Source organism: Pleurodeles waltl, chromosome 3_1, assembly GCF_031143425.1.
Source record: "Pleurodeles waltl isolate 20211129_DDA chromosome 3_1, aPleWal1.hap1.20221129, whole genome shotgun sequence".
NCBI lineage: Eukaryota > Metazoa > Chordata > Amphibia > Caudata > Salamandridae > Pleurodeles > Pleurodeles waltl.
The window spans coordinates 281,055,748-281,068,841 of NC_090440.1; the positions used below are offsets into that span (position 1 = coordinate 281,055,748).

Below are 13,094 nucleotides of genomic sequence, written 5' to 3' on the forward strand. Positions count from 1 at the left end.
CAGCATAGGAGACGATGTTGAGTATATGTGTTCTGATGGTGATGGCCAGGGGGTCATGTAGGTGTTGAAGAGGGCTGGGCTGAGGGACAATCCTTGGGGACTCCACAGATGATCTTCTTGTGCTCTGAGGTGAATGGTTGAAGACAGCTCCTTTGGGTTCTGCCAGTGAGGTACAAGGAGATCATTTTGAGGGAGTTTCCGTGAATCCTGAAGTGGTGGAGTCTGTTCATCAGGATGTCGTCCGAAATTGTGTCAAATGCAGCAGACAGGTCCAAGAGGATGAGGACTGCTGTTTCCCCACAGTTCAGCAGGGCCCTGATGTCATCCGTGGCTGCAATCAGCGCTGTCTCAGTGCTGTGGCTATCTCGACATCCCGATTGGGAAGGGTCTAGGCAGTTGTGGTTTTCTAGGTGTTGGGTGATTTGCTGGTTGATGTCTTTCCCAAGGACGTTTGCAGGATAGGGGAGCAGAGAGATAAGCCGATAGTTTTTGAATTCGGCTGGGGCGGCAAATGTTTTTTCCAGGAGGAGCCTCACTTCAGCATGTTTCCAGACCTCCGGGAAGGACGCAGCAGTGATGGAGGTATCCAGGATCTTCCTGAGCTTTTTGCAGATTGTCTTGCTTCTGAGGTTGAAGACGTTGGGAGGGCAAGAGTCCGTGAGTGCTCCTGAGTCTACGGAGTTCATGATGGAGATAGTGTGTTGCGTGGGGAGGAGCTCCCAGTGGGTTAGAAGGTGTTTATGTTTATGCATGCGAGATGGTTGATGCGGTCTGTGGTGGAGGTTCTAGTAGAGTAGCAGAACATTTCCTCTGTGACAGTATATATATACCTTATTAATGGATTTTAATAGGAAACACATCAGCTTATAAAGAACTGTTGTGAGCTCCCACATGGAAGCAGGATTTTGATACAGCTCTTGAAGTTTAGATGATGTGCAACCAACCAAGAGGACACTTGCAACCTGATAAAGGAAAGATCAACAAGTATGGGAGTAGCTGATCATGAAGGTACTAGGGAGGATGACGTCCTTTGGAACTTGACCTGTGGCAAACCTTTTTCCAAGAGATACATGAAGACACTGTCCCTAGCAGTGAATTGCACTTTCCTGTATGTGCATATGTAATGAGATCATCTTCTCATTTTTGTGGCTTTGCAGACAAGCTGTTTCTTCAGAATGTTAACATTTTGGACTGAAGTGTTGATGCACGACCTGAAAAAGCTTATGGTTAAAAGTGGGCTGCATGTCAGGTCACAAACAAAAATTATTGGGACAGTTTTACCCATAAAACATCAACATATTTAAAATACAGGGAGTGCAGAATTATTAGGCAAGTTGTATTTTTGAGGATTAATTTTATTATTGAACAACAACCATGTTCTCAATGAACCCAAAAAACTCATTAATATCAAAGCTGAATATTTTTGGAAGTAGTTTTTAGTTTGTTTTTAGTTTTAGCTATGTTAGGGGGATATCTGTGTGTGCAGGTGACTATTACTGTGCATAATTATTAGGCAACTTAACAACAAACAAATATATACCCATTTCAATTATTTATTATTACCAGTGAAACCAATATAACATCTCAACATTCACAAATATACATTTCTGACATTCAAAAACAAAACAAAAACAAATCAGTGACCAATATAGCCACCTTTCTTTGCAAGGACACTCAAAAGCCTGCCATCCATGGATTCTGTCAGTGTTTTGATCTGTTCACCATCAACATTGCGTGCAGCAGCAACCACAGCCTCCCAGACACTGTTCAGAGAGGTGTACTGTTTTCCCTCCTTGTAAATCTCACATTTGATGATGGACCACAGGTTCTCAATGGGGTTCAGATCAGGTGAACAAGGAGGCCATGTCATTAGATTTCCTTCTTTTATACCCTTTCTTGCCAGCCACGCTGTGGAGTACTTGGACGCGTGTGATGGAGCATTGTCCTGCATGAAAATCATGTTTTTCTTGAAGGATGCAGACTTCTTCCTGTACCACTGCTTGAAGAAGGTGTCTTCCAGGAACTGGCAGTAGGACTGGGAGTTGAGCTTGACTCCATCCTCAACCCGAAAAGGCCACACAAGCTCATCTTTGATGATACCAGCCCAAACCAGTACTCCACCTCCACCTTGCTGGCGTCTAAGTCGGACTGGAGCTCTCTGCCCTTTACCAATCCAGCCACGGGCCCATCCATCTGGCCCATCAAGACTCACTCTCATTTCATCAGTCCATAAAACCTTAGAAAAATCAGTCTTGAGATATTTATTGGCCCAGTCTTGACGTTTCAGCTTGTGTGTCTTGTTCAGTGGTGGTCGTCTTTCAGCCTTTCTTACCTTGGCCATGTCTCTGAGTATTGCACACCTTGTGCTTTTGGGCACTCCAGTGATGTTGCAGCTCTGAAATATGGCCAAACTGGTGGCAAGTGGCATCGTGGCAGCTGCACGCTTGACTTTTCTCAGTTCATGGGCAGTTATTTTGCGCCTTGGTTTTTCCACACGCTTCTTGCGACCCTGTTGACTATTTTGAATGAAACGCTTGATTGTTCGATGATCACGCTTCAGAAGCTTTGCAATTTTAAGAGTGCTGCATCCCTCTGCAAGATATCTCACTATTTTTGACTTTTCGGAGCCTGTCAAGTCCTTCTTTTGACCCATTTTGCCAAAGGAAAGGAAGTTGCCTAATAATTATGCACACCTGATATAGGGTGTTGATGTCATTAGACCACACCCCTTCTCATTACAGAGATGCACATCACCTAATATACTTAATTGGTAGTAGGCTTTCGAGCCTATACAGCTTGGAGTAAGACAACATGCATAAAGAGGATGATGTGGTCAAAATACTCATTTGCCTAATAATTCTGCACTCCCTGTACATACAAACCTTAGTTAAGATACAGATTGTCTACAAATTATTAAGATACATAACACACCATCTAAAAAGCAAACTAATGTGATTATCACATTGAAAAAATACACACTGGTTACAAGATCGAGGGCAGGGGATTATGTAAAAGTACTACATTTTTAAAATAGAAGTTTTATTTTTATTTTCAGGACACCCTTACATAACAAGCAATCAATTATAACAGTTTAAAGTGCATTGAGAATAAAATAAATATGAACAAAAATGTTCTTCTGTTATTGTGCATAATAATGAAGTAGTTCGCTTTAAAACACCATTCACTAATATCCAAAATTGTATTACGTCACCTTCACATGCAACATTATACAATTTCTCCCATTGCCTAGCATAAAACAATCTTCTTCTGTCTTATTTGACCTTTATATTTGTTTTTAGATCTTCAAATTATGAAAAATATCAGACTGAATGAGCCACCAAAGATTTAGCATTTTTCAAATTCTACTTTTCTTTTTCTTGACAAGGCAAATCAAACCATTTGTCTAAAAAGTTTAAATAAAAAAATTGTTAACAATAACATTGAAAGACTACATGTCCCAGAATGCTGCGGTAATGATACAAACAGAGGACTATATAAATTGTGGGAAAAAAAGACAATGGCTACCTGTGATCAAGACCCTTGTTGGTTGAAACGTGTTAGGTGGTGGGAGCACATACTTATTCCAATAAAGAAGCTAATGAATTGGACTTCCTGGTGTACGATGCCTAACCTTTGTTGAAAAGATTTATGAGAGTTTAGCCGTCAACCACCACAACGACACCGGCAGTAATGAGCGCGCAGACTGGGGTGATCCGTTAAGCAGGGGCCAAAAAAATAAGACACAGTTACAGCCAAAATGGCAAATTTGGCAGAAAGCATGTGATTTAGTGTAAATTTGTTCAGTAGTTTCTGAGAAACTAAAGTTCAAAATGTATGTATATCTCATGGCACAGAGGAATTGGGGAGCCAACAAATCTAATGGAAAAATCGGATTGGGTGTCATTACATGAACAAATATGTGGCAGCAGACGTTTTAGGACTCGAGGACTCAGTCCCATCATGAAAAAATGAGTTAAAAACCATAGGAGGAAGGCAGAATAGCGATACCTTTTCCCAAGGCCTGCTGATAAGGGTCACAGAAAGGCTCACCCTGGGGCCAAAAAGATTTTTGTTTCTCCGTACTGTGGATCCATGTAGCAGAGAAGAAAATGGTGTGCTGCCACCCCTTTCAAAGGTTTGCCCAGGACTCAGCAGGATTTATTTAGGGGAAGGGGTGAGCAGTACTCCTCCACTGGCCTTACACAGGCCCAAGGACCTGATCCCCTGAGGCAGATTGATTGAGGGGAGGAGGCGCATGGAACCTTGTTGAGCCTTCCACAGGCCCTTGGGACCATTTTAACCAGGGCCACTTCATCTTTTCTATGGGAAGATCCTCACTCGTAAGTTTACTACTTAGTAGCAAAATGTGAGAGGGACCAGGGGAGTGTCTGGAAAAAAAGTGTTATACTTACTAGTAACCGGGAAGTGTTTAGTGGGGGTGGTTTATGGAGGGTTTTTTAAGAGGGACTTGTACCCACCCACAAAAACTGCCCAATGCTAATCACAAAGAGCACTTCTAAAGTTATTACAGATAAATAGGGACCCAGAATAGTAGTTAATTACTACAGCACAGAGCTCGAGTAAGTCCAGCACCACACATGGCACACCATTGGTATTGCTACACCATCCCATAGAAGATAATGGAGGTAGGGGTCTTAGAACCCCATATAAAAATAGCATTAATTTATATTAATAAAACAGATAAAACTTAAATAGGATGTAATGTTTGAAAAAGTATTTAAAAATACATATTGATTATTCAATCACACAACATTTGAATAACTTTTGCAAATTTAGAAATTAATGTAACATTTTTATTAAAATATAACTGAACTACTTTTAATTCTATAACGTATTTTTATTTTTTTATGTGGAATACTGTTTTCTAAATTTGGGCGAGTGTATTTTTTATGAAACTTCAGTAAAATATTTATTTTAAAACATTTAAATTAAAGATCTTATTTAAAATGAAGTTACTAATACTGCAGCATTTTCTATTGTGTTGTACATTTGAGATAAATATATAAAATTAATTTACAATACTATTTAACAGACACTTGAGGAATGAGGTATTTCACCTTGAGGTTTCGCAGAGGCCACCGACATCCATGGTAAGTCTGATCAAGAAGACGCTTTTGGTTGGTAGGAAGAGCTACAGAGATGGTTCTTATGATTTTAGTCTTCGTTGCTTTGATATTTGTGTAATTGTTATCCTTTCTACGGGTATTTATTCCTCTTAATTGTAATGTGCTTTTATGCTGCTAAAGCACAGCAAATAAAGTATTTATTGATTGATTGATTGATACAGAGAATCAATCAGAATAGTTTACCAACATCACCGCATATAGGTGAAGAAATGCCACAGCTCAAATCAGTCTGCAACTTATTCTCCCCAATATTTCTTCATCTCCCTGTGATTTATTACTGTGTAGCTTAAAATATTTAGCAATGAAGTCACAAGTTGGCTTTGCTAGTAGTGATGGCAAAGCCATAGACTGACACTTCTAGTCCTTAAGAGCCTTCTTGCATATACTTTGTCTGACTACAATTTCCACAGTTGTCTTTGAGAGCTCTGCTGCTTTCCTATATTCTTTTATCTATATCCTTTCCTGGTGGTAAAGTGGAGGGGACCCATGCATATTATATGGTTTATTCTCAAATAATAACCAAAATTAACTTGAAAATTTACATTCTAAATTGGATATCACAGGAAATAAATCCCTCAAAATCTCAACACCATAAAAAGTGATTTCTAGTTAATATGTCAAAAGGAATAAAGTCAGACACCTAAGTATGACAGTCATTATCAAACAAACATAAAAGATGGAAAATAACGCTGTCCACCACCTACACCTTGTTTAAATGGAAACCATCACAACCTCACTCCAAAATGAGTGGGTATGTTGCTTTTCAACAACTCAAGTTTTCTTTTTTAAATTTTTCACCGATTTTTCTATTTTTCCTATATTCCACTGGGACAGTTTCAAATTCAGCTGGCCTATTAATAGCAGCCCTTGGACAAAGTATAGAATCAGTCCCCATGTCACTGGCATCTTTCACACTCATGGCTCCATGAGAAAGTGGAACGGCAGCAGTCAGTTTCAGGTGGAAGGCAGCAGGTAGTAGCATGGTTCAAACCTGCAGCAATGGTGGGAAGTCCAATGTGAAGTCCAGACCCAGCAAAGCCACCAGAAATATTCTGTCACCAGCACAGCCCTGCAATAGGCTCACAGCAATGAGGAGAATCAAAGTACTGTGTTTTCCTGAATCAACTTTATCCGCCGGCTTGAAAGAATGGCAACAGGACTGCGCAATGGCACAAGCTGCCATGTCTGCAGCCCAGACAGAGCGCAACCTGAAAGAAGAGCGCTAAACTGAGCTTAGCGTAAAGCAAGAGGGAGGCACATAAGCACTCCTGGGAAAGTGTTGAGCAGATTTTCCTAGTTTACAAGCAGACCAAGATACTGCAGCAGTTTGAGTAGCAGCGATTGCTCATACTATCTGTAATGCTTAAGATACTACCTTTGAGCTGCAGGATACACACTTCGAGTGGGCTTAACTGAAACCAATAGTGCCATCTGTGTACAATACAATAGAAAATGCAGTACATGATACCGCCTACATTGTGAATTTCTCTTAAGTCCTGTCTTTTGTCAGCGGTGCAGGAAAACTGGTTTTAAATGTTGGTGCTAGTGGTTGGTAAAATGCAACATAAAACTGCAATGAGAAATATTTTGCCAATGACTATTTTTAAAACTCACCTCTGAAAACTCCTATTCTTTGTTTGCATAGAGCATGTAGGATCACTTTCACTTCAGGAAACTGTTCAAGACACTTTCACAAATGCAGCGAACTGCTCTGTTTTGCTGTATAAAGTAATACTTCTATGTAATGCCTGCATAGCTATGGACAGATACTTGCTTTATCTCCACAGCGTACCTCTTATAACATAATAGGACATGTTAAAAAATGTGTGCGTGTAACACTGGGTTTCCTAAGCACACAGCCTCTTTAAGGAAAATTACCCAGTAAGCATCTGTTTGTGGCATGTAGTGCTGTAGATTCACATGCTCTACATACTACTGCCATCTTGTGTTGTGTCCAGAGTGTTTCAAGTTGTTTTACTTTGCATAAGCATTTTGAGTCAGGGAATCCGTTGACTCCTCCTCTCGTTGATACTATGCATGGGCATCGACTCCGTTGTTAGATTGCTTTCCCTCAGGCGGGTAAGAAAAGGAGTGTAGAGGAAATATAGAGAAAGATGTCCATATAAATGTAACTACATATGTACAAATAAATACAAATATAAAGTAACTGGAATGGCAACAGGCGTCCAGGGAGGAGGGAGGGCACTACATGCCACAAACAGATGCTTACTGAGTAAGTAACATTTTCCATTTGATGGTATGTGTGGCTGTAGATATACATGTTCTGCATAGACTGTAAAGCAGTCCCTCCATAAAAGCAGTGGCTAGCCTGTGGGAGTTGCAGTGACTGGAAAAGTGTTTGTAGCACAGCTTGACCTACATTGGCTTGCTGACGTGCTAGTAAATCCACAAAGTAATGCTTTGTAAATGTATTTGGTATAGACCATATAAGGTGCCTCACGAATGTCAGCTATAGGGATGTTTCCATGGAAAGCCATAGTGGCACCTTTTTTTCTGTACACACTTAACTATACATACATAATCCATCTAGCTATGCCTTTTCTGGATTTTGGGCTGCCCTTCTGAAAAAGCTACAAACAGCTGTTTAGTTTTCCAAAAGACTTTGGTTGTGTCAATGTAAAACATAAGTGCTTGTTTAACATCTAGAATGTGGAGAGCTCTTTCCACAACAGAGTCAGGCTGTGGAAATAGGACTGGTAACTCAATGAATTGGTTGATATGGAACTGTTAAAGGACTTTAAGAAGGATCTTCGGGTTTGTGCAAAGGACCGCCCTAATTTGGGAGAAAGGTTCTTCCAAGTTTAGGGCCTGGAGCTCACTGACACACCTGAGTAATGCGATGACAACTAAGAAAGCCACCTTACAAAAGAGGTACTGAAGAGGACATGAATGAATGGGCTCAAAGGAGGACCCACCATCCTGGTAAGCACAATAATGAGGTTCCAAGATGGTGAGAAGGCACTCTGGGTGGAATAACCCTTTTAAGGCCTTCCATGAAGGCTTTAATGACTGGGATTCTGAACAAGGAAGTGTGTTGTATGTTCTGTAGATATGCTATACCTGTGAGATGTAAGCGAATGGAAGTGTAAGCTAAATTTGCTTTTTGTAAACAATGTCTTGAACAGTAGCTTTAATGGTGTTAATACGTTTGGGTTGGCAGTAGCATACAAAACGTTTCCATTTTGCAACATAACATGCTCTGGTTGTTGGTCTGGGGGCTTCCCTGAGAATGTCAATGCATTACATAGGCAATCCCAAGTAACTAAATTCTATGACTTCAGGTGCCATATCACAAGGTTGAGTGACCTGCGGTCTGGATGATTTGTCCTTGATTTTGAGTGAGAAGGTCTGGCCTGCTGGGAAGCTTCTTGTGAACGACTACTGAGAGGTCCAGGAGTGTAGTGAACCATGGCTGGCACGCCCAAGTGGGAGCTACAAGGATCATGGCAAGAGAATTTGCCTGATCCTCCCAACCAGAAAATTGAATAAGAGGGAGAGGTGAAAAGCGTAAGCAAATATCCCTGATGAGTTCATCCACAGTGTTTCCCTTGAATAGAGGGTGTGGAAACCTGGAGGCAAAGCATGGGCATTTTGCATTTTCTGCTGTGCTGAAAAGATCTACTTGAGAAGTTCCCCACTTTGTGAAGTATGTTTGAAGGACTTTTGTGTGGAGTTCCCATTTGTGGACTTGTTGCTGCATCCTGCTGAGCAGGTCTGCAAAGTAATTGTCCGTTCCTGGGAGATTCTCTGCCACTAGGTGAATGTGGTGGTGGAGAGCCACTTCCGTATTGTCTGAGAGAGTTGTGACAATTGGGACGACCGTGTCCACCCCCGTTTCTGTAGATAATACATGGCTGTCATGTTGTCCGTGTGGCCTAAGACAACCTTGTGCGGTAGGTGATGGAGAAATGCTTTCAGGGCTAGAAATAATGCCTGCAGCTCGAGGTAACTGATATGTAGGGACTGGTGATTGAGATCCCAAAGGCCCTGTACTGTGAGGTTTACAAGGTGAGCGCCCCAACATATCAGTGATGCATCTGTGGTCAGAATGATATGAGGCACAGGGTCCAACAAAAAAAATCCACCCTTTCAACAGGTTGTTGGTGTTCCACCCTTGCAGAGAGCAGTGTGTATGAGGGTCTAACAACACTAGATCTTTCAGGTGACCTTGTGACTGAGACCACTGATGAGACAGACACTGCTGTAAATGCTGTAAGGGGCGCATGTGGAGTCTGACATGGGGAACAATGGCAATGCAGGACGCCATCAACCCTAACAGGAGCATAATAGTACTCACAGTGTATGTTCAATTCTCCTGAAACTCGGGGAGAAAAGACTGAAAACTGAGAACTCGGGCTGAGTTAGGCTATGCTAGTCTCAGCTTTGCACTGAGAATAGCTACTAGATAGGGCTGTATCTGAATGGGCTGGAGGTGGTATCTGGAAACGTTGGCTGTGAAGCCCAGAATGTGAAGGAGAATCTGTTAACGGAGTCTGATATTGGCACTGTCATAATGTGCTGGCTTTGATGAGCCAGTCATCTAGGTAAGGAAACACGTGTATGTTTTGTCTTCTGAAGTGTGCGGCAACTACTGCTAAGCACTTTGGGAGTAGTTGTGATTCCGAAAGGCAGGACTTTGAACTGGTAATGTTTGCCTTCAACCCCGAATCTTCTGTATTTTTGCTATGCAGTGTGAAAGTATGCGTCCTTTAGATCTAGAGGCATCATAAAGTCGCCGTGTTGCAGAAGTGGAATAAAGTCTTGAAGAGTAACCATGTGAAAGTGTTCTGAGAGAATGTACTGGTTTATTGGTCTGACGTACAGAACAGGCTTGAGAGAGCAGTCTTTCTCGCGAATGAGGAAGTATACAGAGCATAACCCTGATCCCTGGTGTTGTAAGGGAACAGGCTCAATGGCCCCTTAGAGAAAAAGGGATTTAACATCTTGTTTGAGACGGGTGGGGTGCTTGTGGGATAGCCTGTGAGTGAGAATGTTTGGACGAGTGGTAATGCGCTCCAGACAATAACCATGTTGGATAATGGAAAGGACCGATTTGTCCGTTGTGATGTTGATCCGCTCTTACCTCTGCCCTTGTTGTTGGTGCCTCTGTAAAAAAACCCTATAAAAACCCCTAGAATAGGTGGGTAAAGGTTGTTTGGTTTAGGAAGTAGACGCCTCAAAGGAAGTGGATTTGCCCCTTTGTGTGGGGGACTGTAGAGCAACCATGGCCGTATCTGTGTCTGTTTTTCAGTTTCTCAAGGGAACAATCCACTTGAGGACAAAAAAGATGCTCCTTATTAAAGGGCATGTTAAGGACCGCTTGCTGTACCTCTGGTTTGAAACTAGAGCATTGAAGCCACACGTGCCTTCTGATTAAGACAAGTGTATTGATGCCTCATGCAGCTGTATCTGCGACCTCTAGGACACAGCGTATAGAATTATTAGTTACTGTTTGCCCCTTTGCAACAATTTGCTGCCCTCTCATGTGGTGCTCCTCTGGGAGAAGCTCCTCCAATTAATTCCAGTGAGCCCAATCATATCTAGCCAGTAAGGCCTTGAATTGGTGATACACCAATGGTTAGCTGCCTGTGCAGCCACTCTTGCTGGCAGCATCTATTTTCTTACTCTCCGTCTCAGGAGAAGGAGATTCCCCTGTGGCGTGGTTATAGGCACGTTTTCGTGCAGTTGTGGCTATTATGGAATGTGGAGGGACCTGTGAACTAATGTATAATGGTTCTGAGGGTCAGGCTATATTTCTTGTGTACTCTAGGGGTGATAACCCTAGAGCGGACAGGCTCTTTGAAAATGTCCTCAGCATGACGAAGTATGCCAAGGACCATAGGGAAAAAAATGGATAGCCCTGTGGATAGATGTGAGTGTATTGAACATTAAGTCATGATCAATAAGGTCCCTGTGTAGCTACACTCTGTGGAAAGTGGCTGCCCTTGCCACTTCCTGCTGGTAGGATGTACTATCCTCTGGTGCTGCGTAGGATGGGGTTAGGGTCATAAGTGTCCCATGGATCCAGGCCATGCTGTGTCCCACCCAAATCTTCCCCAACATATAAAAGGGATTCCTGAGGGGTATAAGTAGGTAGGTGAGGCAGGTGAATTAGGAGGGGAGGGAGGTGGATCAGGAGGTGGAGAAGGTTTGTGAGGTGTGCTGGTAGCCTTTTCCTTGCTAGTCTTCGGTGGAGATGGAAAAGTGTCCATAGCTTTTTGAAAAGACAGCTTCCTTTTGAATAGTACAGGGGGAGAAGCAATAAAGCGTCCTGTTTCCTTCTGGAAATGGAGGCGGCGCTCACAAGCATCCATAGTCTTCAAAGTGGGTTCCATGGGAGGAGGTGTAGCTGAAGACGGATAGGAGTCTTTCTGCTCCGATGTTTTCATATTCGTAGATTTCAGCACCAATGTTTTTGGTTGGTGTGATTTCATTGCTGCTGAGGTGGAGGGGGTAGCTGGCTGGGTCAGAGCTGAAGTTCGGACTAAGATGGAAGTGATGTCTTGGACCAAGGTGCTGGAGGTTAAAGATGATGTCTGTTATTTTTGGAGTCGAGTCAAAGAGCGGGCAGCTGAAACAGATTTCTGGATCCAGCCATGGCCTGGTGGCAGTCTGGGAACCTCTGCAAGGGGCTTTTTTCTTGTAGTCTTGGATTGGTTAGGAGGGGCCATGGTACTCACAGGTTGTGCGGATGTTACCTCGTGGCTTTCAATTTCCACCTACATGTCGCAGTCCTGGATCAACAAGCCCTACTCTTGTTGTTCAAGTTCCTCCTGGGCATGTTCTTCTCCAAAGATGTCCAGGGTGTCGTCCGGAGCCTTGTGCGCCATCTCCTGTCGCCGAGCTCTTTGGAAGCATCTGCAGACATCAAAGGTAGTTTCCTGGTGATTGGGGGAGAGGCACAAGTTATACATCAGTGTGGGAAAATTTAGCGTGGCACTGAGGACAGAAATGAAATGGCATTCTTTCCATCAGCTCAACTGTGTGGTCAGGTAGGCCAAAATGGTCGAAGACACCCCGGAGGGCACACGGTCAGTTCTCGGACCCACGATTCGAGGCGGACACTTAGCTAGGAATGCACCATTGAAATGTAATACTGTTGGGGGAAAGAAAGGTTTCAAACCGGAGCAATTTGAAAGACAGAGCAAAGACACATACGTCTGAACCCGACAGCGGAGAGAAATGAATCTAACAAAGAAGTGGATGCCCATGTGCAGAATCACAGAGAACAGGAGTCACTCTATCCCGTGATTCGAAATGCTTCTTTGAAGAAAAACAACTTGCAGCACTCCAGACCCCACATTAGATGGCAGGAGAATGCAGAGCATGTGTATCTACAGCCACACATGCCATCAAACATTATTTCCCTAATCTATTGCAACCACCTTCAAAAAGAGAATCATACTGTTTTACTAAAACTAAACTGAATGAAAACATATGCAGTTGCTTCATCTTAGGTAACAGTCAACATTTCTAGCAAGGCTTTTACTCTATATGAAATATCAACTAGGACAAATTCTCTCAAAATTGTCCTCAGCTGTTACTGCCAGCTATTTGCTTCACTTGTTAGCATTAATGCTTCTGGTATTGACAAAATATGCCTACATACCTCACATACTCCAGCCATCGAGCATTCTCTAATAAAGACAACCATTTCTCTTCTGTTTCATCAAATGGCTCTGAAAGAGAGTAGTAAATGTCAACGTCAAGTCACATATAACCATTTAAAATAGAAACCAGGAAACAGGAGTAATGGTCAATGAGTTATGGCTAGGAGAAAAACATTTCAACTGATATGAACTTTACTTTTATTTGGCAAAATCAGTTATAATTAGCTTACATGACATAACCAACCGAATTCCAACATAAATTCAAACGTTTCTGGTGGGCGTGGCCACGGGCGTCAAGATGGTGGTCGCACTCTAA

The 13,094-nt window shown here is 42.4% G+C and overlaps 1 protein-coding gene across 1 annotated transcript in view; it reads right to left on the bottom strand.

Moving 5' to 3' along the window:
* Positions 1 to 13,094, bottom strand: part of MTMR10 (myotubularin related protein 10) — a 300,662-nt gene that overhangs the window by 154,859 nt on the left and 132,709 nt on the right. Inside the window, exon 11 of the mRNA XM_069222394.1 lies at positions 12,778 to 12,847. Coding sequence (XP_069078495.1) covers positions 12,778 to 12,847 — 70 coding nt within the window. The remainder of the gene's footprint in view (positions 1 to 12,777; positions 12,848 to 13,094) is intronic.